At 40.4% G+C, this 27,328-nt stretch overlaps 1 protein-coding gene across 4 annotated transcripts; it reads left to right on the top strand.

The window, feature by feature from the left end:
• The first annotated feature begins 530 nt into the window (after positions 1–530).
• On the top strand, positions 531–26,377 carry slc6a5 (solute carrier family 6 member 5). Of its 4 annotated transcripts, none has more exons than XM_058089436.1 (19): positions 531–698; positions 1,538–2,430; positions 3,837–3,870; positions 4,174–4,973; positions 5,399–5,543; positions 5,679–5,810; positions 5,913–6,086; positions 7,003–7,153; positions 7,259–7,391; positions 8,973–9,107; positions 9,196–9,299; positions 10,111–10,235; positions 10,325–10,437; positions 15,128–15,259; positions 15,374–15,473; positions 16,060–16,160; positions 17,488–17,655; positions 22,625–22,822; positions 24,157–26,377. In XM_058089436.1, exons 4-18 carry the CDS (start codon positions 4,563–4,565, stop codon positions 22,778–22,780), a joined length of 2,280 nt encoding a protein of 759 aa, XP_057945419.1. In that variant the 5' UTR covers positions 531–698; positions 1,538–2,430; positions 3,837–3,870; positions 4,174–4,562; the 3' UTR covers positions 22,781–22,822; positions 24,157–26,377. The 4 variants fall into 4 exon arrangements, with proteins under 4 accessions (XP_057945419.1, XP_057945420.1, XP_057945418.1 ...); XM_058089437.1 differs by having other exon boundaries at positions 532–698; positions 1,538–1,681; positions 1,787–2,430; positions 22,625–26,377; XM_058089435.1 differs by having other exon boundaries at positions 532–698; positions 22,625–26,377.
• Positions 26,378–27,328: the final 951 nt, after the last annotated feature.

Here is a 27,328-nt window from a genome sequence, read left to right as displayed (position 1 = left end):
AGGGTCAATGAGCTTACCAAACAAATTTTGTTTTCCAATAATTAGTGTTAACGGTATTCAAATCAATAAAACAACAAGGGTGCCCAAATGTATGCACCTGCCTACTTTTGTTTAAATGGCACTCTGGAAGCCATTTTTAAAAACTACAATTTCAGGACACCTAGAATCACATGAAAGACTAACAATAAAATACTTTGCCATTTGGACCTTAAAATGTTCCGATGTGCACCGTCCATTAAACTAATCATTTCCTGACTGCAATCGGGTTAATAGGGCTCTCCCTGTCAAGTTAAGACATCCTGCAACCTTCAGTGCATCTTATTAAAACATTTCATTGATTATGCATATTTAGAACTGTATGTATAATTCTGATAAATGTATTTGTACATCTCTATGGCCATCAGTATTGTTAAATGTTACTTGAAAACATTGCCTCACTGTTAGCAAATGTTTAATTATGTTGAAATTTTGACTGGAACAGATTTTTTTATGTTTATAAATAATTTACAATGTTAAAAGCCATCTTTAGTTCAACTTTGCTATTTTTGTTATGCTCTAGTTGTCAATAAAGCTAGCTTCAGGACCGTTACATCACTTCCTGTTTTAGCTAAAAAGCACAGACTGCCACAGAAGCCATTAGCCCGCAGCAAACTTGTCATCTGTTTGCCTCTGGTGTTCAGGACTGACATATCAATGTCGTAAGTAGATGTGATTAATAAATACATTAGTAGATAATGTTTAAATTTCAATTATTATTTCATTAAAATGTTCAATAAGTTGTGTTTTAAAAAGATGCTAAAGTAGCTAATGCTAAAATTGGACATGCTAATAGAAGCAGGCATTGGGTTTATGCATTGTCATGCTAAAAGGTGCATAGGCAATTGATTGTGTGTGTGTGTATATATATATATATATATATATATATATATATATATATATATATATATATATATATATATATATATATATATATATATATATATATATATATATATATATATATATATATATATATATATATATATATATATATATATATATATATATATATATATATGTATATTTTATTTTTTTTTGTATTGTTGACAGTTTTCACTTTGTGCCATAATTATGAGTCCAGTAAAGTTCCGGACTCTACAACGACTCATGTCTTCATTGTGGATGGAGTTTAGCTTGATGTTTAGTCTTCAGTTCGAACACTAATATGACAACATTACAAGATTAATAATAGTCATTACCTTGTTCATTAGCGCTTCACTTTTTCCATGTGATAAAAGGGAATACATTCACCCCCCCCCCCCCCCCCCCCCAAGATTGTGCACACAGCACCCGATAATGAAACATGAAAAGTTTTCCCACTGATTATTTTTAATGTTTCTACAGCTTCATTTGAACACACCTGTTGTAAATTGAGTTGATTGGAGACGATATGGAAAGAAACACACTTGTGTTTTCTTCATGTTATGTGTGTAGAATTAGAAAATGTGAAAAAAGTGAAGTGCTGTGAATACTCATTTTATACCAATTTCCCCGACAGGGTACACATTGGACTCGGCTCCTGTCAATCACAGATGATTTCCTTTTCGCCCTGGAACAGATTGCATTTGCCACTGTAGCTGCAGCACTCCAAATGGACAGTTTTGTTTTGCATGATGCTGCCACACCCGCAGTACACTGATAGGTGACGTTTTCAAATGTGCCCATACATTCATTGCCAGAATGATGCAACTTTTGGCTTTTTTTTAAAGAAAATCTTTACTTTAATACACTGCGTTTTGTCCGGCAGTCTCAGTGCTTAAGAGCAGGGGCAGTAGTAAGTGTGCTGGTCCCTGTCAGCCAAGAGTAATGGTGATGATGATGATGGGAGTCGTGGGCCTCTGGGTGACCTCCATCACCAAATCACTGCTTTCCAGGCGCCTTGGATGGATGCTGCCGCTTATCACCCACGCTTCAGGGGGGAGTGATCCATTCATTATACTTAATTAACCGGCAACCCTTAAGCATGCAAAGATTGGCTGATTTAGCAACATTACAGCATAGTTTTCTACAAAAACCTGAGAACATTGTGTATGCGGGGGAGCTCATCAAAGCATGTAGACAAGGCAAGTGTGTATTAGGACCACAAATCAGTTACAATTATTCTTAGTTGGCAATGTCATTAAAGTCGACCAATCTCTTACCTGCATGGAACAGAGGCAGTGTGCATAATTAAGAGCAGCTGTGGTTTGCATGCTCTTTATGTTATGTATAAATGTGTTATGTTCTGTTGAATGGCTGGAAACTGAGCCAAAGCCTCTTAAACCTCATCATTTGATTCTCCTTTTTTGTCCCCATACGAGATTCCTCCTTTATTGGCAGGCAGGAAGTGGAAAATCACAAGGAGAATGAATGCACCCTCTTCAAAATATATATTTCATTCTGCAGTTTTAGGTAGGTATTGTGTACAATATTAATTTAAATTGGATAATAATAGTAATCGTCATAAAATTGGGGTTTTTGAGTTAAAAACATTTAAAGATTGTTACAAAGCAATAACTCAACAACAAATATTTGTTATTATGCTGTTGTACTGGACTGACAATTTTAATACTTAGAACCAGGTAGGGGTCTGCTGGCCAATTGTGGAATTTTTTTTCATTATAGACATATAAAGATTTATATGAATACATATAAAATACCTAAAACCGGTGTAAAATACAGCAAAAAGGCACAATATTTTCATCTTTTTCTCGTATGTATTTGTTTGTATTCACTTTGTAGTAACTCTAACAAAAAGTTATATTTATAGTCAACAATTTTATGACAACTGCATGTGCATATACAGTAATAAACATAAACAGTAATTGTTGCTGTAGATCAGACGGCAAATGCTTTATTATAACTTTCCTATAAATTGCACTTTAGAAATTAGAAAACATCCTTATATGATCGTTTTATTATTATTAGCGTTTTCGAGCACCAATACATAATACCAATACATGATCAACGTGGCAATGTTTTATAATTATATTGATAATTGCTTCATTTGGTTGCTATAGGCAACAGTGCACAAAGTGTGTATTTGCGATAAAAAAAAGCTAAGCAGATTTAAAAGTTGAACGAGTAAACCCATTCAATCAATCCAAAGGGAAGGGATGTGCTTGTTTTATTGCGTTAATGCAAACAAATGTAGCATATCCTGTTTGAAAGGGAGGCTTGGAAGACGACAGGCGCAATGCAGTATTTGAGGATCTAAGCACTGCAATTCTATAGAACACATACACATGACACCCCCACCCCCCACCCCCCTCCTTAAAAAAAAGATCAATGTCCTTATTGGCCCAAAAAGCAACACGGAAGAAGCTTGTAGTGCATAACGGAACATTATCTTATGTGTTGATGTTTGATAGATGCGTGCTGCGTTTAAATACAACTTGTTTGTTTTGCTTACAGTTGTCACGTGTGTGCGCGGAAAAGTGCAGTGAAATTGCACATGCGGCAACCCATGGGATGTCAATAAACCGCTAAGAAAAAAAAAACGTCACCAATAATGATCAGCTGGTACTTATGTATGTGTAAAAAAAAAAGAAGGAAAAAAGTGCATGGTGCGTAACGTCCAACGCGTCGATTCCACGCACGCTCCATTGTCATCAACTCGTCAGCGCGGTTTGTCGCTTTAAAAAAAAAATCCGGAAACCACAAGGCCCAAAGATTTATCAAAGTTATCAAGAAAATGTCCTGCCAAGGGCACCTTGCCCTGCACTGACGCACGGAGCCACTGGAAGAAAAGCAGTGCGCTCTCACGTTGGCGCGCACACAAGCACTCTGCTCGCTTACCTCTCTCATCTTCTCCACAGCACTTCCACACTCTTTGGAGAGCTCTGCACAATGGTAAGTGTTTTTTCCCCTCCGCTCTCACTCCTCTCTTGTGCTTTCACTTGCACCCTGAGCTTCTTTTTTGACACTTTTAACTTGAATTTGTCACTTTAATGTTGGGAAGTGCGTATTCTTTTTTTGTTGGTCTTTGTGGTGTTGAAATGCAAGCTTCATTCAAACTTGACTTTTCTGCACATTTGGACACAGGTTTGAGCTTTATTGTCTTTATTGTAATGTTGGTTGATCGTCCCCAAAGAGAAGCAATTACAACATGTTATTGTTTTTAACAGTTCTATTTGGTCCTGCATACTCTTGTAGTAATTCGGAGCTCCAGGTCAGCAGCCCGCTGAAACGCCGGTGATCTTGCATGCTTCCCCGGGAGAGTGAAGCCGCAGAGCCCCGCAGCAGCTTGTCTATTGCCCATAAAAAATCTCGGATGTGTGAGACTGAATGACATTAGGGGGAAATGGGCCGTAAAATTAAAGAATCCTGCAGAAGGGGAGAAGAGGGGTATAGCAAAGCAACCCCCTCCCACTAACACACACACACACACACACACACACACACATGCAGCATCCAATGCCCGTGAGCCGTGAGTGGAGAATGCATCCCCAAAACGTTGCAGAAAGGCATCTTTCCCAGCCCAAAAACGCAGCTGCACCTTTTCTACACTTGTGACACTTTTGTGGCGCTCATCTCAAGCTTCCATGTTCCAGGACGACCAAAGAGACATGGCCAAGCAACCACCGGCCGCCTGCGTCCCGGACGGAGCAGGGGGATTTAAGACCGACAACGCACCCCGTCAGCCCGCCGCTCCTCACAGCCACCCGGCGCCTCCATTGAACGACAGCCAAACTTTTTGTCCCACGGAAAATAAACCCGGGGAACCGGACAGCAATAAAGAGTATGGGACGTTCAAGAACGCGGCACCGCCGGTCCCCGCCTCGGTTACAGCCAATTCGGCCTTTCGTAAGGATTCCACGGTTTCCAGCCGCGGGGATGCCACGCAGCACACGGAGCAGAACAACACCGCTTCCAACTGGACCGCTATGAGCCAGACCACCGTCATACTGGGGACAGATGGGAACATGACAGTCCAAGCCGGCACCCTGAACCCGGTAAGTCTGACAAATGGACCCTTTGACTTCATCCACGCACTCGTCCTTTGCATCCTTTTTAAAAGTAAAAAAAAAACTTATTTCAGTCCCATGCAACTTTTCATCGAATGACGTTTTGTCTGCCTAATCATATTATTATGATAATGCATATTTGTGACTGATAGTCGACTTAAATTAATCATTAAAAAGCTCAGATCATGTCAAATGTGTTTGAATCCGAGTTCGTGAGTGCACTGTCTCCCAATAAAGTTTCACGGTTTTCCAATAGTGTATTTCAATGGAAGTTACCATTTTTATATCAATTTATGTCTCAGAGCGGCATGTGTGTTCATTCATTCAGAAAATTATTTTCTCAAAATTGGCCTAATGAGATTATTTTCTCCATTAAAGTCAGATTTCCAAAAATGATGGTTTTTTCCTCTCAGGCTGACGATGACGAGGGAGGGGACGAGAATAAGGCCAGAGGAAACTGGTCCAATAAACTGGATTTTATTCTGTCCATGGTGGGCTATGCTGTGGGACTTGGAAACGTGTGGAGATTCCCTTATCTTGCCTTCCAGAATGGTGGAGGTAAGTAATATGGTAATATGGGCCTTTAAGTACCAGAAAAATAGAAATACAACAACAAATATTAGTATAGCTAAATGTAAGTGATTTTGTTTGTGGAAAAAAATGAATAGTCATCTCCGTGTGCCTTTCCTACAGGTGCATTTTTGATCCCCTACCTGACAATGTTGGGCATTGCCGGCATTCCAATATTTTTACTGGAAGTGTCCCTGGGCCAGTTTGCCAGCCAAGGCCCGGTGTCGGTGTGGAAGTGCATCCCAGCACTACAAGGTACATGCACCGCAGCAACCAACTGGAACAACATTCAACACCCACCAGTCTCTACTTTCCTTAAGAGTAATTGATATATTTCGTGTCGTTTATTTATTTTAGGTTGCGGGATTGCCATGTTGATAGTATCTGTCTTGATAGCCATATACTATAATATTATTATGTGCTGGACACTGTACTACCTGTTCGCTTCGTTGAAGGGCTCACTGCCATGGGCTAACTGTAGGAATGCGTGGAACACCGGCGAATGTAAGGACAAAGAAATGCTGCTGTTAGGTGAGACCTACACACACCTTGACACACACACACACACACACACACACACACACACCCAACGATGCGCAATGCGTCACCACTCTCCTGCAGGATAACCGAACCTGACCTGTGATCTATATGCGCCGTTCGTGGCCTGTACTTTTAATAAGGTGTACCATTTTTACACTGCAACCACACTTTTCGATATGAATCTACACTACGCATATTCCTTTTTTACACTTTGCCACATTGTCACGTTTTATATGTTGAAATTGCAGTTTAGTCGCTAATAATTGAATTATTCTACAAACCCCATGCTTGAAATCGTATTTTGCCTGCATGGAAATGCAATTGCAAGTGTTTGACGACATTCCGCATCGAGTGTGCATCGAAATTCAACGAATTTTTGGTGATATTTGCCTTTTGAGATTGTGTGAATTCAGCAGAAAAAACTGCTTGCTTGACATATTTACTGTACTGGCTGAGCTGCTGCAGTGGCGCAGTGTGCACAGCACTGACCTCAGCTGGTTAATGGAGGAACTGCAGCTCATACGCATGGATGCAAATCTAGTATCCCATTGGCTTTTGTTATTCTAATGTGAACATATAGGCGCATCCTGATTAGAATGTCATTGCAACAGTTATTTAATCAATTCAGTTCAGACTAAGAAACCAATTAAAAGCCTCAGGAAGGTTTTGAGGGTGATTTTGTTTTAATTTTTCACATTCAATCAAATGCTGAATTTGGGTTTTATGAGCTGTAAGCTACAATGATTCATAAATTCAATCTGTGAGCGGTTTAGCATAGTCATCAGACTTTTTCCCAAGTTATCTTCATGTTAAATCTTCACTTGTATACATTTTAATGTAGTTGTGATAACCTGAGCCTGCACTAAGTCGTGTCCCAACAGATAATGTTGTTTTTCTCTCCAAAAAGACTCCTGCATCCTGTGGAAGGAAAACACCACTTCCATCAAGAACTCCACGTTTTGTATTTCTGCTGAAGCTGCTGGAAGTCTCAAGAACCTATTAAACATGGCCACAAGAGCTGAAAATACCTATGTCAGTCCCAGTGAAGAGTACTTCAAGTGAGTTTCTGATGACTTGGGGTCGTTGAGGGGGAGGAAACTTTGCCACTTATTTATTTGCTAAGTTTTCATTTTAACACACATCGCTATGCTTCTCTCCTGCAGATACAATGTACTGCACATCTCGAAAGGCATTGAATATCCAGGAGACATTCGTTGGCCTCTGGCAGGCTGTCTTTTTCTGGCTTGGGTGATTGTCTACTCCTCATTGGCCAAGGGAATTAAATCATCGGGAAAGGTAAAATCACCTGAAAACTACATAAAATGGACGCAGGTGTTTTTTTGTTTTGTTTTTTTTTTGCTGTGCTTATCAGTAAATAAACAAGGTACTCTTTCATTTTCAGTAATATGTCAGCTGTCATGTCTTGTAACACACACAAGTTTCTTCATAGAAACTGTTCTGAATAGAATGAATTTTAATGTAGTTGTTTAATTTCAAAAAAATCTGCCCATGTCCTCTGATAAAAGTGTTTTTTCTTCAGGCTGTTTCTCTTCTCATACAGAATTCAACATACGTAGAATCAGTTGCTTCTAGCTGGCTGCACATGTTAAAATCTACACTGTACATTAATAACCAAAACAATAAATAATAAATAAAAATAATAGAAAATAACCAAAATAATTTGAATATGAGGGAAATATTCTGGAAAATATGGATTGTTTTTTTTTTTTAGAATTTCTAATTTGCCGAGCAGACCAGAAGCTGTGCTGATCTGGCAGAACCCTAGCAATTTTTAAATTTTTTCTCATGAAAGTTAAAATACAAGAAATTATTGAAACTTGAGTATGCCAGAAAAAAAAAACGCATAATACAAAAATGCCATACTTTTTGTGAGAACTGACAGGTATGGTAATTCCGCCAAAAATGGTCACAATAGTCCTATATTGTTTAAATATACAATACAATATATACATAATTGTACTGTATTGTTGAGGGGAATCATTAATTGATTTAAGAAAATGGAAAATACGCTAATCTAACATACATGAATGTAAAGTACACTAATGTAACATACATCAAGTATTATTACATGATTTTGAGTAATTACAATATGTGAATTCCCTATTCAAGATTAAGGTAGGCCTTTGGCGGTGTTCATCATCGTGTAGCATAGTGCCCTCTAGTGGGGAAAGTAATGACATGCACCTGAATTGCCTGAATTGGGCAGGGGTGTAAAAATGGCAACATTTGTAAAAAGAAGGCTTGTGTTATGAGTTGTTAAGGTACATTTTTCAGCCTTCTGTCTCTTCTTCTCTTCTGAATAGAGTTATTCTTACTTCTGAAAACTCAAACCATTAAAACTCTCAAAACAGAACAATCAAAAACAATAAAAAAGTCAAAATAGGCTGCACGGCAGACGAGTGGTGAGCGCGCAGGCCACACAGCTAGGAGTTCAATTCCACCCTTGGCCATCTCTGTGTGGAGTTTGCATGTTCTCCGTGCTTGGGTTTTCTCCGGGTACTCCGGTTTCCTCCCACATTCCAAAAACATGCTAGGTTAATTGGCCACTCCAAATTGTCCATAGGTATGAATGTGAGTGTGCATGGTTGTTTGTCTATATGTGCCCTGTGATTGGCTGGGAGACAGCTGGGATAGGCTCCATCACCCCTGTGACCCTCGTGAGGATAAGTGGTAGAAAATGAATGAAAGTCAAAATGTCAGCATTAAGAACATTAACATTTAAGACACCTTTTTTAGCTGAGTACACATGTTGTCATCCAAACATGTACTACTAAATATAATATAGACATTACAAAAGTACATCATATTGTTTTGCTGCAGCCGTCATGGTTTTTCATGTAGTTTTTCTTTTGACAGGTGGTGTATTTTACAGCCACCTTTCCCTATGTGGTACTGGTGATCCTGTTGATTAGAGGTGTGACCCTCCCCGGGGCCGCTGACGGTATTCTTTACTTCATCACCCCAAAGTGGGAGAAACTTATGGATGGAAAGGTGCTTGATGCTGGAAGTAAAAAGAAGTATTTAAAAAGCTGCGAGATGATGCATCATGCTCTCTAACCTGAAGTATTTTCTTTACTAGGTGTGGAAAGACGCAGCCACTCAAATCTTTTTCTCATTGTCGGCTGCTTGGGGAGGCCTCATCACGCTCTCCTCCTACAATAAGTTCCACAATAACTGCTACAGGTAAACACACTACAGGTAAACCATGCTTCCGGCAAATGAATTCAAACTGTCATCATATGGTGATGAATGAATAGTAACACTGCTCACTGATACTTTTTCCAATATTTTTTTCAAGATGGTTGCAGCTTATTTCCTCATGTAAATACAATTTGGATATGGTTTGAACTTTTTTTTTACATACGTAGTACTGTGCTATGTTTTTATCTGAGGTAGGGGGATCAAGTCAGTGTTTTTCCTCTCAAGTAATAATGTGCAAGCACAACACAGGTCTTATTTCCAGATCAGACCGGTCAAGTCAAGTCCAATGTCTTGAAATGTCCAAGTTTTTACAATTAATAAAAACTGTTGCCATTTAAACAATGTAATAGTGTATTCCATTTGAATTGTTTTATTTTTTTGAAGAAAATAAGACCAGTGTGACGAGACTTAGTCACAGAAAAAAGAGTTCAGGATTTTGTCAGTACACAGGAATGTAATTCACACCTTTAATTGTTTGTTCTTAAATCTGATTGGACGTTAATGGATGTCTTGCTGGAAATAGTGAAATACTTCGAATGGGGGCACCTTTTACTTTGACACATTCACTGAAAATCTCAAACATTTTCAAGTCATCAGAAGTCGAGTCGTGAGAGTCAGGTCCCAAGTAGTCCAAGTAGTGTTGCAAGTCATCAAAATATTATGGCTCGATTTCACACCTTTGCTTTTTAGTATTGCTGCTTATTGTAAAAACCTCCCATAAGCATCCATGCCTGTACTTCAGGAAAGCAGAAATAACATCAAATTAATATATTTCTTATTTTTTCTCCTGCAGGGACACTATTATAGTCACATGTACAAACAGCGCCACCAGTATATTTGCTGGCTTTGTCATCTTTTCTGTCATTGGCTTCATGGCAAATGAGTTGAATGTGCCAATTGACAAAGTGGCGGATGAAGGTAGGGACCCGAGCCTGCTCTAGACCAGTTCTGCTGTCTTATACAGGCCTGGACAATGCTCAGTCTGTATGTGTTTTTGTCTGTCTTAGGCCCAGGCATAGCATTCGTGGTGTATCCAGAGGCTCTGACCAGACTTCCCTTGTCTCCCTTCTGGGCTATCATCTTCTTTCTCATGCTTCTCACTCTTGGCCTGGATACCATGGTAACTGTTATCTCTGTCCTGAGTTTATTTCTATGCATGTTCAAGTGTGTTCATAAGATGGGAGAGGTTGGGATGACACAAGGTAAACATATATTTTCAATTTTGAATGGAGACTTCTAATATGTCTTTGGCACATCTTGCACTATGAGTAAGTATGATTATGAAGTGGTAATGGTAATGGTAATGGTAATGGTAATGGTAATGGTAATGGTAATGGTAATGGTAATGGTAATGGTAATGGTAATGGTTTTATTTCATTTGAACATGCATCAGATTACAATTGAGTGCATCCCATAATCAGTTCACAGTTCCACATGTCCAAAAGGAGTAGGAAGAAGCAAAGCTTATTAAATCCTACCCCTCCATCTGGTACTTTTACAATCAGTAACTATTACATTTGTTCACTTCCTGCTTTCCATAATCCATTTTTTTTAAATAATGCACCTCGTACCAAAGTACGTAATACGGTCATATGGTCATATCTCCAATATGGTGATATGAGCATCCAATGACATAATGGGTACCATAGTGCGTGTCAATATAGTGATATATATAGCACATCATGACTGGTTCAAGACTCTTCATCCTTGTATTTAGCAAACATCAACGGCTTGTATTGTTTCTTGAATTGGCTCATCGTTGTGCATTGTTTGAGGTCCTTACTCAATCCATTCCATAGTTTGATTCCACATACTGAAATGCTATGGCTAGCATAACGTAGTCCTAGCATAGAAGTGTTTCAAATGTACTTCTTCCCTGAGATCATATTTCTCCTCTCTTGTAGAGAAGTATTGGATGACATTTTTAGCTAATTGGTTATTTTTAGCCTTATGCATTATTTTAGCTGTTTGAAGATGAACTATATCAGCAAGTTGAAGTATTTGTGATTTTAGAAATAAGGAGTTAGTATGTTCTCTGTAGGCGGCATTATGAATTATCCTTACTGACCTTTTTTGCAGTACATTTAGCGAGTGAAGATTGCTTTTATAGTTATTAGCCCATATTTCCACACAATAAGTAAGATATGGTAGAACCAGAGAGCAATAAAGAGTGTGGAGTGATTTCTGATTAAGAACAAGTTTTGCTTTGTTCAATACTGAAATATTTCTGGCCACCTTATGTTGTATATTTGTAATATGAGGTTTCCAGCTCAGTGTAACCTTTAATGACATGATGCAGGGTCAAGTCTCGGTGCTCAGCTCCCAATTGGGATGTCAGGAAAATCATTTAACTCAAACTAAAAATGATAAATTTGGTATGAAATAACAAGATATTTTTAAAGGGGAATGAATTGTGGAATAATGTATGCTGCGCTGAGACATACAGCCAATACAGGGGCAGCCAATGACTGGTTGGGTTCGGTGTGAGAGTGTTCCCCTGTTCCCCCCAGTTGTCCCTCGCCACTTAGCGCTTTGTCACATATTTTATTGTAGATATATAAATTAAGCCCTTTCAAGCATAAAAATGGCATAAAAGTGAACTACAAATAAAAATATAAGGCATTCAGAAGACGCATTCAAAGATATTCATATGTAGCATTCTACACTGTTCACTAGGTGTCAGTAATGCTACTGTATTAAAACTAAAACTAAAACCCTCAAGAAAAATTACAGTTTCCCAGTGTTTCCTCTTTGTTCCTGGCACAAGCAAGTGTGCGCCAGTTATGGCTTCTTAGTTGCCAAGCGTACAAATACAGTGCTCCTTGCCAAACTCATAACCTGTCTCCTACAGGCACAATAAATATCCCTAATAAAAACCGGGGCTGCTGTTGCAACTCTGAACCCTGAAGTCACTTTGGTTTGTTTACTCTTATTATGTCTTACTATATCGGGTAATAGCAAATGAATAAGGTAAAGGTGACTATAGGGGTGTTATTGCATGTAATAATGTTTAAAAACTGTATTAAGAAGGTCATAAACAGGTTTTCTAAGCTCTAAGTACTTCCATTTATAAATATTGAACACTGGTTAGTGGAAATTCACTTATCACTGTCAGGTCTGGAAACAATGAACCACGATAAATGAGGGATTACTGTACTCTTAAGAGACGATTAAGCAAGACACCTCCCAACCTAGAAACCTGGATAGCTGAAACTCTGGAAAAGTATCTCCAATATCCTTACAAACCATAGTTCCTTCAAAATGAATGCAGTTCGGTCGGATAATCTTCTGAGATGGAGAATAATAAATGTTGAAGGCCACGGTTGATAAAATCATGTCAGGGTCGTATCACTAATTGCCCTCACAGAATTATACAGGCTATATGTATAGCTTCAATCTGACACCTGAGACCATATCTTACATTCCAAAAGTCTGTGGCTGAAGATGCCACTGGCATCCTATACTGTATGCAGGCATGATGGTCCTGCAGCCGCTGGGGCTGCTGGAAAGAGGACTTTGTCCCCTGGACTATACAAGGCTGCATGTAGGTGAGATAGAAATAAACGCAGCACCAGGATCTGTCTGCAGAGCTACAAAGGTATCCTTAACATGACCCAGCTTCATGGACACCAGGCCCTGTCCATAGAATGAAACTGAAATTCACCTATCTAGGTGTTATCAAGCATCATAGACATGTGACTTTGCTGTACTTAATCTCCGCATACATGAGATTGACATCCATCCCCTGGTCAGGAGGGATGGAATAGAACTATGGACTTACCATTACCATTGCAGAGAGAGCAGACAGGAACACTGAATATTAGGTTAGTCTCGTCATATCACTGCAACGTTGTGCACATACAGAATGCATTTTAGCATGAAAACAATATGCGCTAATCTCAAAGTTTTGCAACAAGGCTCATCAGTGTAGAGAATTCCATTCACTTTTATTTGCTCCACTCTGTTACAGTAGTGCTACTCACATTGACCTAATTAACATAATCAGCCATTCATGCAAGCCCTTTGGGACTGATTTCGGATGAAGTGCTTTGCAACTCTAGTAGCAGAAGTACTCTAAGTAGCAGAAGGGGGTCTGTGTGATTGGAGTGAAGGAAACTAAGTTGACCTTGGGAAAAAACTTACAACAGTTACAACCTATTATGCTCATTTTTAATGAGCTGTGGACTCCTATAGAGCAGCTACACACAATAACCAGCACAGAAAGATCTTCCAGAATCTGCACCTATTTCAGCTGGATTTCTTTGGAATTTGTGTTTCCCACAAAAACGGTCTGTTTTTATTTATTCCATCCATGGCCTGCTTTCAGTCCTTATGAGGACTTCCAGATAGCTGCTGCATACTGGCCAATGTTCACAAAACAGTCCAGTGTGAAATGCCGTTGACAGATTAAAATATTTACACCAACCACTTCTGCCGGATGTTTTCCAAGTTAGGAATTGTAAACAACTTTAGCTTCCTGGGGGACATTGCTAACACCGTAAAAAGAGAAGCAGAGAACCAATCTGGCAAGGAAACCCGGCACTCTGTGATGTCACACAAAACTCTGTGTGTGCAAACATTAGTCATTAACTGAAACTTTAGCATCGTCTAACACGGGAATACTACATTCTACCTACATTTAAAGGTCAGAAAGGCGGAAAAAGCACAATAAGTCCCCGAAAAGTGTTTCCAATTTTCACATTTACAAAGTGAAAGAGGACTAGGGAAATGATGAGCTCCATTGTATTTGGTTCCAATTATAGAGAAATATGCCTAGTTACATTGCGCAGGTGTACCTAATGAAGTGTCCAATGAATGCAGACCATAATACTTACATTGTTTAGTGTATTTTAGAGACAACACCAGCGTTTACTCACTGTTTTTAAAGTTCAGAGCGCCCACAATCGCCTTCTATCCCGAGTACATGTCTCCAGATAAAACATTGCCACCTTCACACGTTGAGAAACAGCAAAGACACAGCAGCACACAAATCAACAGACAAAATTATGATGTTACTTTGTTTCGGCAGTGGTGGCTCCAAGGAAGCCAGGAAAACATTTTGACTGTAATCGACTTGGGATGTTGACAGGAAATTAGTTTTGGGAGCTCAGGCATAGAGAGGCGAGAGGAGGCGGATAGATTGGTGCCTCATGGTTCTTTTTTTAGTGCACACACGCACACACACACACACACGCAAAAAGCCATCTCTTTCATTTGCCTGTTTGTATAGTCATCCTATATTTGCTCCTTAGGGTCCCAAGCCTCTATTTATCCATCTTGTGGTATTTACTAATCTCTTGACAGCCTCCACCTGTCAGGACTCGCTGCTGCATACTGATTATTTTTAAAATATGTTCATAATCCATATTGGAATATATAGTATTTATTCATTCATTCATTTTCTACCGCTTTTTCCTCACAAGGGTCGCGGGGGTTGCTGGAGCCTATCCCAGCTGTCTTTGGGTGAAAGGCGGGGTACACCCTGGACTGGTCGCCAGCCAATCACAGGGCACATATAGACAAACAACCATTCACACTCACATTCATACCTATGGACAATTTGGAGTTGCCAATTAACCTAGCATGTTTTTGGAATGTGGGAGGAAACCGGAGTACCCGGAGTTAAACCCACGCATGCACGGGGAGAACATGCAAACTCCACACAGAGATGCCTGAGGGTGGAATCGAATTCACTAACCACTCGACCGCCGTGCCGCCCTATATAGTATTTAGTTCAATATAAATCTAGTTGAAATATTGCATGGGAATTGAGGTTGAAATGTACAAATATTTTCTCCTCCCTTTCTCAGTTTGCAACCATCGAGACCATTGTGACCTCGGTATCAGACGAGTTCCCCAAATACTTGAGGACACACAAGCCACTCTTCACATTGGTCTGCTGTTTGGCCTTCTTCATCCTGGGATTCCCCATGATCACAGAGGTATGAAGCTTCTCTTACTACTGGCTCACTGAGTCTAGCAACGGTGGCTCGATTTTGAGATCAGTTGGATCAGTGTGATATGTAACTATAATCACGTCTTTGTGTATATGATAGAGTGGCATGTACATGCTGCAGTTGGTGGACACTTATGCGGCCTCCTACTCTTTGGTCATCATCGCCATTTTCGAGCTGGTGGGGATTTCTTACCTCTATGGTGAGTACAGGAGCTCTTGTTCTATGGCAAATTTGTAATGACTAACAGTTTTCGGAAGGGCAGACAAAATGTTGTTGTTAAGAAAATGAATGGATAATCATTATCATCAACTACAGATGGTTTGTCAAAATGAGAACAACATTTTAGTGACTGTAGAAATTAAATGATTCATCCCACCTCTTATTAGACTATTCCTCCAATGTTTCCCTGTGGAGTATGATATTCAAGTCCTGGCCACTAGATGTCTCTGTTGTGATGCCATGCACACACAGAGGCATCCAAATGATGCCGGAACAAAACAAAAGAGCAGCATCTCCGGTTTGCCTGACCCATCAGGTAACATGTCACATTGACATGATTATGTCATTGTGGTTGTTTGTGTCATTTGTAGGTAAGGACACCTGATCCATCATCTCTATTATGCAGTGAGACAATGATGCTCTCTTTCCATGTTTAGCTATAGCACATATTCGAACAGATTTTCCAGCATATCGAGTGGCCTTTTAAACCCAGGTCTCCTGACCTTCTCCTATTTCCACTCTTATTTCAATAATTCTTTTTCATTTTTTTCTCCTCATATATGTAGGGCTACAAAGGTTTTGCGAGGATATTGAAATGATGATTGGTTTTCAGCCGAGCCGCTTCTGGAGACTCTGCTGGGCATTTGTGACACCAACCATTCTGACGGTCTGTTTCTCATCTCGCACATATACACACAAACACACACAAACACACACAGCTTATAAGGTTTTACATTTGTATTGCCTCTAAAGCTCAATTTTCAATTTACAGTCATCCCTCATTTACTGCAGTTAATTGGTTCCATACCTGACTGTGATAAATGGATTTCTGCAAAATGTGATTATTCTTGTAGTTAGAGCATAAAAAAACTAAATACAGTTTTAACACCATTAGAGCCCTCCACACATTAAATACCACTCCTATAGTAAGCTTTACACAGACTCACACGTGTGCATTGGTACATTCCTTGTTATTTCATTTTGTACTTCTGGGTCTTCTTGAAGTGGCTAATGTAACATTACTGACACCAAGTGACCAGTGTAGAATATTACATATTGTTGATTGCCATACATATATTAAGTATCTTTCAATTGATTCTGGACGTCTTAAATTTGTATTTTAGTTCATAGACCAAAATTATTGCATTATTGGATATTGGATATTTTTTTGTGATGATTATGAATATAATGAGAAAAACTGTGATAGTGTGAAGCCACCAAATTAGCACTAATGCTAAAATGCAAAAAATTCCTGTCACTTCACAAAGCTGTTTCTTTGCAACATTAAAACAATATGTCATCATAGTATCACACTTGTCGTTATTTATAGGCAATATAAGTATATGATTAAGCACCATACTGTACCATCACTTCATGCTGGCATTTTTACCTGTGCATGTGTGTGTATTCTCTAGTGGATTCTCTAGAGTTTGTCAGCACCAACAGCCAATATTTATACAGTATGATATTATTAATTGTACTGGAAATTGCTGTAGCACCAAAGCAGAGGCGACATTGACAAATGGAGCTGCAGTTGGCTGGTTGGTCATCATGCAGCTCTCAAGGGATGTCCCATTTTCTTGGAGAGATCATCAATGAAGACTAATTTATTGCCGTCTTCCTCTTATTGCCCGTACCCTCGTCTTGCGTATTCTGACCATTTTCAGGCAAATGTGCTGTTGTTAGGTATTTTTTTCCACACTGTCCCGTCCTTGTTTTGTCACATTTTTGTTGTCATCAATCTTTGTTTTTAAACGTGGCAGTGGATCCCGTAGCTTTGTTTGTGTAATCGAGGCATTAATTACAGAGGAATCAATCACCCTATTGTTGAGCTAACAGCACTTAAACAAAGAAAATTGGTCCTTTCAGAGCTCCCTCCTGTGACAAGAATTATAAAATTTCCACTTTGTGTTTTAACACTTGCTCCTGTCCAACATGTAGTGTAGTTAAATAGTTATTTAGTTATTTAGTTGATTTTTTTTTGGTCCATGCAGGGCATTTTGATCCTGAGTCTGTATCAGTGGAAGGTGATGACCTACGAGGACTATACCTACCCCACCTGGTCCATGGTTCTGGGCTGGCTCATGGTCATCTGTTCTGTCATCTGGATCCCCATCATGTTTGTCATCAAGATGTACCTCGCCCCTGGCTCCCTAATTGAGGTAATCACAAAGAGACACACACTGTTCGAGAAATCAACAGTCTCATCCCCATCAGCAGGGATAAGCATGCTCCCAGCTGTGTATTCTTTTGGGCTTATTTTTCTTTCTTTCGGGGAACGAACAGGGCTTTTAATTACTTTTGATTAATGGGTGTTGACTACATAATTGAATATTCTGTCATAACGTCTTTGTTCTCTCAGTAGCCATGACAGCAGCCCCAATCAGCAGCCTGTCCTCCCATTTACAGAGGTGTGAAGGAATAGGAATAGGCCCTTTATTTGCCACTTATACAGAGGTACAAGCAAAATTGTTCAATCATCCGTCCATACATAAACAACATACTATACAGTAGGACATGGGGTAGACAGGACAAGATGATTGGGCGATGGAGGAGGGAGGGGAAAGAACACACACGAGGAGAGGGGAGGAAAAAAGACAATTCCACTAACTAAGCTCTGATAGAGGAGTACAGTGTGGGACTGTTATGATGCTCATTTTATTGAGTTGTGGACTCCAATAGAGCAGCTACACATGATAACCAGCACATAAAGCTTTCCAGTTCTTCCAGAATCTGCACCTGTTCAAGTTGTATTTCTATGGATTTGGTGTTCCAGCGAAAACGGTCTGTTTTAATGTATTCCACCCACGGCCCGCCTCCAGACACGCCCACTTTGCTGCGGTTGGTCACAACCGTGAGTGCTTAAAAGGACTTCCGGTTTGTGCCACTAGCTGCAAACGGTATAGGAGTTGATAATATGTATCTTTGTACAATGTCAGATTTTAACATACAGACGTATGTGTTGGGTTCCGAATCCGATCCGGAACTAGAGACTGGACAGTCTGAAGTTTCTCAAGAGGTTACTTCAAGACGTCTCTCAATGATTAAGGAGCTTTAGCATTTTAGCGTGAGGTTTTCTACAGCATCGGGGACATCTAATGTGGCCACTAATTGTGGTGGGAAAGGCTATCAGTAACGCTTTTGCTCTATACAAAATAAACACAGTTAGGACACTGATACATTGTTACTTACTGCTGCAAGTAACGTTGGAAAGGTGTCGGGCTTCAGCAAGTTTGTTGGCTAGTCCAGCAGCATACTGGTCCATGTTCACAAAACAGTCCCATGTGGAATGTCATTAACAGATTAAAATGCATTTCTTTTGCTAGTAGGGAATCTGGAACTCCAACCACTTGTGCCCGTCTTTGTAAATTGTAAATAAATGTGGCTGTCCTGTACCAGCCATTATCTTATCAGGCTTACAGCCACACCCATATAAGGAAGTCTGCTCCTCTGTGACATCACAAAGCAGTTGTATAGGTCAGAAAAGTGGAAAAAGAATAATAGGTCCCCTTTAAAAAAACCTCAGCTTACATTTGCACAAGTAAGCACAATTTACACAACATGAACGCAAAACCAGCACCATGTAAGGGAAAATAAATGGTGGTGATGCCAGTGCGGCCAGCAGCCAGCCACAGCTACGTATGTACATGCAGCCATTATCGTCCCAAGCTGTGGTCCCCGTCTGGGCCGCACTGGTGTGATACAGCGGCGAAGTTGCTGGACGAGGGAAGTGAGTTGTGTGCGAATGCGCATTTGAGTGCGTTTGGATGCATGAGTGCGTAGGCCTGCAGAAGTTCCCCCCAGTCTTGTCAGGTCCCCAGTCTTGGAGCCACAGTTCCCAGGGTGTCTGTCCGATAACACAGCAGTTGCCATGGAGACATCTGTGAGCTAGGTGTCCGTGAAGAAATATTGGAGGGTCAGAGCGTCCCGCTGCAGCACTCTTTTGGGAGAAGTTGTCACAACACGACCTTGGTTAGCCGTAGGGTGGTAGGCCAAAATAGAGATTAAGTAGATTGCTTGGGTCAGTAGCCACATTCCAATAGAACTGGATTCTATGTTTGTCTATTCTGGTCTCTCAGTTGATCCATCTGCCTTTGCAAAGCCGAAAGCCTCTGCAAAATGTTTTCCTTGTTGTAATTCATAGTCACAGTCCGAATGCTAATGGCTTTACCCACCATATCAATCATGACGGGCAGCTGTTGGGGCATGTTGAACAGCTGCTTCTATATTACCAATTCTGCGATTAACCAGGGCAGTGCGTAATCCAAACACCACCAGGTCTGTTATCATGGTTCCGAATAGGTAGACGTCTTCAATGTCCTCCACAGAAAGGAGAATCGCCAGGCACATGACCTTCCACTTCCCGCGGCTGTCCATCATGTACCCATTGGTGACCATTCCATTTGGGGAGACAGGTTCCCTTGAAACCGAGCTTCTCGCTGTTAATTGCGGGGAGAGACCAGTCGATCAATTCCATGATTTAGATTTAAAGAGCATTGCAGAGAGAGGCTCGTAAAAGTATGAGACAGGACTAATAGAAGCAAAGCAGAGAAGATAAGGGAGGGACAGGAGAACGATGCGGCCGCTTTCATTGAGAGCCAGAAGTGTGCAGTTTTTAACTGAAACCTTTTATTAAAGGAGTAAAAGTATTCAGGATTCAGGTCAGGACTTTGACTAGGCCATTTTAAAGTCTTCATTTGGCTTTTCTTCAGCCATTCAGAGCTGGACTTGTTTTGGATGTTTTTTGGTGTGTTTTGGATCATTGTCCTGCTGCAGAACCCAAGTTGGTCCTGAAGCAGAAAAACAGTTCCAGACCATCACACTACCACCACCATATTTTACTGTTGGTATTATGATCTTTTTCTGAAATGTGGTGTTACTTTTACACCAGATGTAATAGGACACACCTTTCAGGTAGTTCAACTTTTGTCTTGTTTGACCGCAGAGTATTTTCTCAAAGGTTTGGGTGATCATCAAGATGTTTTCTGGCAAAGTTGAACCTTATTGTTCTTTTTCTTCAGAGGTGATTCCTCCATCTTGTACCTCCATGTAGGCCGTTTTTAACTCAGTGTCTCTTTTATAGTGGAGTCATAAGCACTGACCTTAAATTAGGCAAGTGAGGCCTGCTATTCTTTGAATCTTGTTGTAGGGTCTTTTGTGACCTCTTGGGTGTGTCGTCGCTCCGCTCTTGGGGTAATTTTGGTTGGCCGGCCCTGCCTGGGAGGGTTCACCACTGTTCCATGTTTTCACCATTTGTGGATAATGGCTCTGTGGTTTGTTGGAATCCCAAAACTTTACATATGGCTTAAAGTTTTCCAGACTGATAAATCTAAATTAATCTCACTAATGTTTTAATGAGGAGAGAATCACTTTATCACACATGGCTTTCACTTTTTCACCACTGTATATATTTGAAAACATGTGTATATAGTATATATTTGCCACACTAATTGATTTTTTGTTTGATATTATGTTGTTGTACCACATGTTTCTACCCAAGTGGTGAAGTTTAGATTGCCACAATACATTTTCAAATCTGCATCTGTTTTGTGGTACTCCAAACAATTGTTCTGGTGTCAAACTGTTACCATTAGAAAACTTATTGTTGTAAAACAGGCAATGTTTTAATTAGATTGTAATTACTGTTTTATTGATTCGCCAGATTGTACTGAGCAGCCCAAACAGATGTGCATGTACCAGAACAACCGCATGGCTATTTTTCATGACAGACCAAGCAGCTCTCTAATGTGTTTCTTAAGTAATTGCGCTTTGGGTTTGTGGGCTGTCACAGTGTCTGGTTTGGGGGTCTAGTTATGTAAAATACACCAAATTTGCCATTTTGTATGCTTAGGGCACTGAATCGATCAGAACTGCATTGTTCGGGTTCCACTGTTCAACACACATATTTGATGTTTGAAAAATCCTATGTCAACACCGTCCGTCTGTTTGCCGGTTAGCTTGCCTTGACAACTGTCGTCGATATTTAAAGTTCGTTGTTATAGCGAAAATTGTCTTCCACCACTCGATGTCAAAGCCTGGAATGTCTCCACGAAGGTTCCAAGGTTAGGTTAGGAGGTTAGGTAAGGAGCAGCCACACTAGCTAGCTAGCCTTGTAACGGCTGTCGGCTCCTTACAGTTTGTTGATGTGGTGAGTTCAGACCTCGCTTGTCCTGAATTCAGACAAAGTTGTCACGGGGTTGTCAGCTGAGTTATTAGAGGTGCTGACACAAGTAACGGTAGCGAGTTTTCCCCCCAAAAAACTTAAAAACTCTGGTAGCAAAGTCAGAGCTTCTGACGTGCATGTCATTCCTTGTCAACAGGAAGTGATGCTTTTCCTGAATTACTTACTTAATGATTGATGTTTTGTTGTTGACTATGGCTCACTAGGCGGCAGCAATGTTAAATTGATGAGACATGACATTACCTTCAAACTGGACATAGTCAGCCATGGTATTCCCCTTCCGTGCGGAAGTGGTTAGTTTTTGTTTTCTCACTTTTTACTTTTTCTTGTTGTCCTTTTTCCCCCCACACCATTTCACACCATTTCTTAAGTTTATAATAAATTAATTGGAGGCTAACTAGCTAGCTTGTTAGCATTCTATGCTTGAAGTGCTTATGACACTAAAAGATTTGGAAAAAATGAAATGAAAGTACTCCCTCAAAAACATTTTTGTAATTTTGTAAAAGTGGTGTTTTCTGAATCGCAAAAAAAAAAAAAAAAGAAAAATCCTATGGCACCCCACCAGGCCTTCCACGACTAGACCAAGATAACTGGATGTCTGTTCAGTAGTGTTGCTTATTTATAAATTGAATATTAGAAAACATGTTAGGACAGCTCTAGTAGCAAGACAAGAGCTGTCCAATCCAATGTCCAATGTCCTAGAAATCTAGTAATCACACCAGCGCTGTTGGTCGGACTAGGGAGCGTGAGAACTGAACTGATGAACTGATGAAACCCCTTCGGATAAGAGGGACGGCTCTGGCAATCAGATGAGATTGACTGCTTGAGCTGTCCTATCTAGTCTGAATATCAGAATAATCAGGACAGAAGTTCAAACAAACTCTGAAAGCTTTAATGAGAAGCAAATGACGCAGCAACCCATCCCCTTGCTCTGCTTTCTGTTCCTGCAGCGTTTGAAGCTGGTCTGCTCTCCTCAGCCAGACTGGGGTCCCTTCCTCATGAAGCATCGTGGAGAACGCTACAAGAACATGATCGACCCATTGGGCACCAACTCCCTCGGCCTGAAACTGCCTCGTAAGGATTTACAGCTCGGTTCGTACCAGTAACAGCGGTCCTGGGAGATCCACACCCAACAGCTGTAAGCCCTGGTGGGTGGGAACACCAGGAGAAAACCACATGGCCTCTTTGAGACAACCTTTCATTTTCTCTCTCTTCTTTATTCCACTATGTGCTTCACCGCCATGTTCCCTTGTTCAAAGTGTGAATTCGGGAAGCTTTTTCCTTTAGTCCCTTTCCCTACTTGCTGTTCTCTCAGGGAGGAGGGTGTGCTGCTCAATTAACAGTCTACCATTGCCTCCCACACATGACCATTGAATACACCACCACCTTTCCGTGGGACTCGGATTCTTTGTGTCATAAAAGGAGAGCACAGTGTGAACCTGCAATATTACACTTACCTTAGCTGCTCCCGATGGAGTCACATGTGTACGTGGCCGTGTGTGCATACACACGCTGCCTGTGTGCGTTACTGTATTTGTGTGTTTGAAAATAATGAATAGCCTCAGCACAAGCTGACAGAGGAAAACAAAAAGCAACTTGACTGACAGAGAAACAAAGGTTGAAAGGATTCTTGTTTCGTTTCATCCTCCATACATGTTCATATACTGGCAGTACAAAGAAAGACTGTCTCTTAAAATAAATAAAAAAAAACAACAGTAAACAGTGTTATATAGGTAGTGTTTAGCTGCTGTTGCTCCCTGACAAATAGTGATACCACATGGAGATTAGAAATGAGGAATCTGTGCCTCCTAGCTCCGTGTAAAGCAGCGAACGCACCACCATCAACCACCTCCATGAGAAACGCTCTGGCCTCGGATGACTCATAGACGCTCGGGTCTGTTTTTGTCTCGGAAATCCAGCGGATATTTGTGATCCCCCTCTGATTTTTCAGCTAGTATCCGTCTTCCAGCATAATGTAGGCAATGCCAATTGTATTAAAGCACTAAAGTAGTCTCATCTGTCCTTTAGTTGATGATAAAGAAGCCATTTAACCTTTTTAAATCTCTTCAAACTCAGCCTGGTAGTCACTCTGTGCATATATTTTAGATTGTGTATTTATGGCAGTATTGTATGTGTTGTGAAAATTCACAATGTGCACTGCATTAGTAGATAACAGTATAAGAGAAAAATATGCATACACATGAATATATCTGTAGCTTTTAGCAGAGGAGAGTGCCAGCGCCACAGATTGAATGTGTGCGTGTTGTATGTGTAGATGTATAAAGTGTAGATCTTGTGTGTCGTCACGTGCCCACAACGTTTCGGAGCGGCTGTTACAACAGGTGACTGGGCGGCGACGAGACGAGAGAAACGCTTCTCGTTTCCCTGGTGTGTTTTTTGTCATCGTTGTTTGAGAAGTCTCTTGAGACTTTGCCATTTCAGATAAATGCCTCTTGCTTCTTCTCTGTGTCCTGGCTCTCAGGTATACACAATTCCATCAAATGACTGCTAGATGAGAGAATGACAGCATTCAGACTCCGGTGTTGGGCAGATGACATTAAAGGTAATTCGTCAGGGAAAGTCATTATTGTGGTCTCTGCTGTTGAGAGATGTGTTACGAGATTATTTAGGTTGCACGATTCTGTACCAAAACGCAGGGCGGCAGTGTTTGGCAAAATGAAGCAACATCCAGATTGTTGACTATAGACATCAGTGCCACATTTCGCTGTCGGTAACATATTTAACATTCAGCGCAGGCTTCGGGTGACAGTCTGGTTCTGTGAAATGACAGCAGTTAGGTATGTTGCTTGTTTCTTGGCAAAAATTAGCACCTGCAAAGAGTGCGTATGTCTTATACCACTGTAACAAGTAGACGTACCTTCAGTCTCCGTCAAGTTAATTTATAGAGCACAATTCCTTTGCAGCAAAAGCACTTTGAAGCTTTTATGGTGACTACAGTTGGACCAGTTGGACATGTATTTCCACACTGGCACAATGTTGTGATGGGCTTGTTCTTCCAAAATGCCTTTAACACTGCAGGTGTTTGTTTAAGGCTTCAGTGGATTCTGTTGATTTGCAATAATAGTTCATCAGAGATGGGAAAGTCTCCCTGATTCTCTAAGCCAGTGATTTTCAACCACTGTGCCGCGGCACACTAGTGTACCTTGAGAAACCGAATTATCCAATATCACTTTTTATGGTTAACATTTATTAATCATCATTTGCAAATATTATGTCAATAGCCATGAATATATGGACCCAAATATTCCAATTGCATTTGGTATATTTGCTCAAACGGAAAGCATTGAACAGGGATGGAATATTCCTTTAACCAATCCGATTCAGGTATCTTGTTCGTGGTGTTTTTCTTCTTCTGTTGTTTATTGGCGGTTGGCAAGCAGCTTTCCTGTGCATTACCACCATCTGTGAAACAGAATCTAAACCCTTCTATACTTTACTCACAAGTCCAGTTTTATTAAAAAAGAAAATATATATCTATATAAAACATGTCCCGAGTTTAATTATAAAATATTAGCAAGATTGAATTTGATCTTTTCCTGTTTAAATTTATCCCGGGTGCGTTCTTTCAGCGCATGCTCAGATATGACGTAACACGCAGATCCAGACGTTCTTCACTTTTAAAAATGGAGGCCAGCAATCGGCACTGGACTAAGCAAAGTTTGTTTTTGATTCTAACTAAATTTCAAGACTGGACAGACGAAAAACTGTCAATACGGAGTTATTCCAACAAGTGAAAGAAAAACTTGGGGAAGCCGGTATCACGTGATGTTGATGTTTACGTTTTACTGGGCATGCCCTATTGACTATTCTGTTTGATTTTCACGGCGCATGTAGACAAGAGATTGGAATATTCCTTTCCATGGATACCATTGTTTCCCGAAAGGTCATTCGGAAAGAGAAAAAGTGGTGATGTAAAAACGTGGCTACTGTGGAGTGTCTGTGGTGTAAAGACTGGCAGAGCAATGTAATATTGGTCCGTGTGGCAACACCTACCTTGTTCCTCCCATAGACTTATTGATGCACGTGTGAGGTCGTGGTGACATTTTGGAACATTTTTGGTTAGTGGTGTGCCACAAGGTTTTTCCAATGTAAAAAAAACGTGCCGTGGCTCAAAAAAGGTTGAAAAACACTGCTCTAAGCCATGTCATGTATGTTTGCGAACACAGAAAAAAAATCTGATTCAAGAGGTTGTGAAAGCAAAACAATGCGCACATTTGACAAGAGTCACACCAGACATTCCTGTTGGTAAATAGCTTGCTTGCTCCAGGGTGTTGCTTTATTCAGCTCTTGTATTTAGCTTGATTCATTCAAACGTGATGATGAGTGTATGCTTGCGTGTGCGTGTTTGCTTTAGTGTTAGTTTTACTCAACTCAAGTATCAATCAGATTGTTTGCAGGGGCCGTCTTTGGGTGCACATGTGCAGGAATACCCATAGCCGCCCTTTCCCAGAAAAATATCTAAGCATTGGTGAAAGGATCATGTGTTGGAAGTACAGTAAACCTCGGATATATCGGATTCAATTGTTCCCACTGGTTTTGTCCGATATAAGCGAAATCCGTTATATGCGTATACCGGAAAATGTCCGTTTTATGCATATATCGGATTTATATCCGGTATATGCGTAAATCGGATTTTATCCGTTATAAAAAGGCACTTCCTTGACTATGTTTCCAATGTACCTGGACGCGCAGGCAACGCTGCAAACGCTGCAAATGACGTCGTATAGCGGCCTGTCACGATTCGGCGAATCGGAGCGCCACGATGCAGCCATCCGATATATGCGAGGGAAATTTAATGGAAATGCATTGGAACGGGACTGGAGATTTTGTCCGAAATAGGCGAAATCCGTTCTAAAAAATCCGATATATGCAATGAATTTTTATTGGAAATGCATTACAGAAAAATTGGTTCTTTTTTATCTGTCCGTTGTGAGCGAAATTCCGATATATCCGAGTCCGATATATCCGAGGTTTACTGTAGTACAAACTTGAAAAGCCCCATGTGCCCTGAGCTGTATAATACAATGTGTGAAAGGGCCATATATTATGAACTAATGTTTTGTGTCTTTGTGTTTCATGTCCTCACCTCTGCTTTGGTTTTGAGGGGAAAAAAAGTGCTAAATTCCCATAGCTTCACGAGCTATGACAATAAGCTTGCATGTGCACTTTGTGTTGCTCTAATCAATGTTCATGTATAGTAACTCTTGTGTCCTTTCTCACTCAATGCGTATACGTATGTCAGTGCATGTTTAGCAAGCATTCTGATCGACATGTTGCCAGAGGATGAAGAAACTCAATTTGCTAATGGAGAAATGATCTCATGAATGACTTATTTTGCCTGCAAGTCAACTTTGGGCGCTAACCAAAGAAAAAAAACTATTAATTGTAAAGAGGAAATAAAGAGAAGAAAAAAAGGAACATGGGATTCACTCATCAGAGGCTTACTGTAGCTACTGCCATTCATGTCCCATGCAGTATAACTTGGTGTTTGCCAATACGTTACAAAACATCTTCAGGTAACCATTGGCCTTATAGATGTCTTCTAATGGTAGAATATTCTATGTCTTTCCGATATTTCTCCACTGAAAAGCTTATCGTCTGTCACATAAGATATCCGTATTCTTATTGTCACG

Source organism: Doryrhamphus excisus, chromosome 12 (assembly GCF_030265055.1).
Source record: "Doryrhamphus excisus isolate RoL2022-K1 chromosome 12, RoL_Dexc_1.0, whole genome shotgun sequence".
Classification (NCBI taxonomy): domain Eukaryota; kingdom Metazoa; phylum Chordata; class Actinopteri; order Syngnathiformes; family Syngnathidae; genus Doryrhamphus; species Doryrhamphus excisus.
The sequence above is the reverse complement of the archived record's forward strand: the minus strand, read 5'-3'. Positions and strand labels throughout refer to the sequence as shown.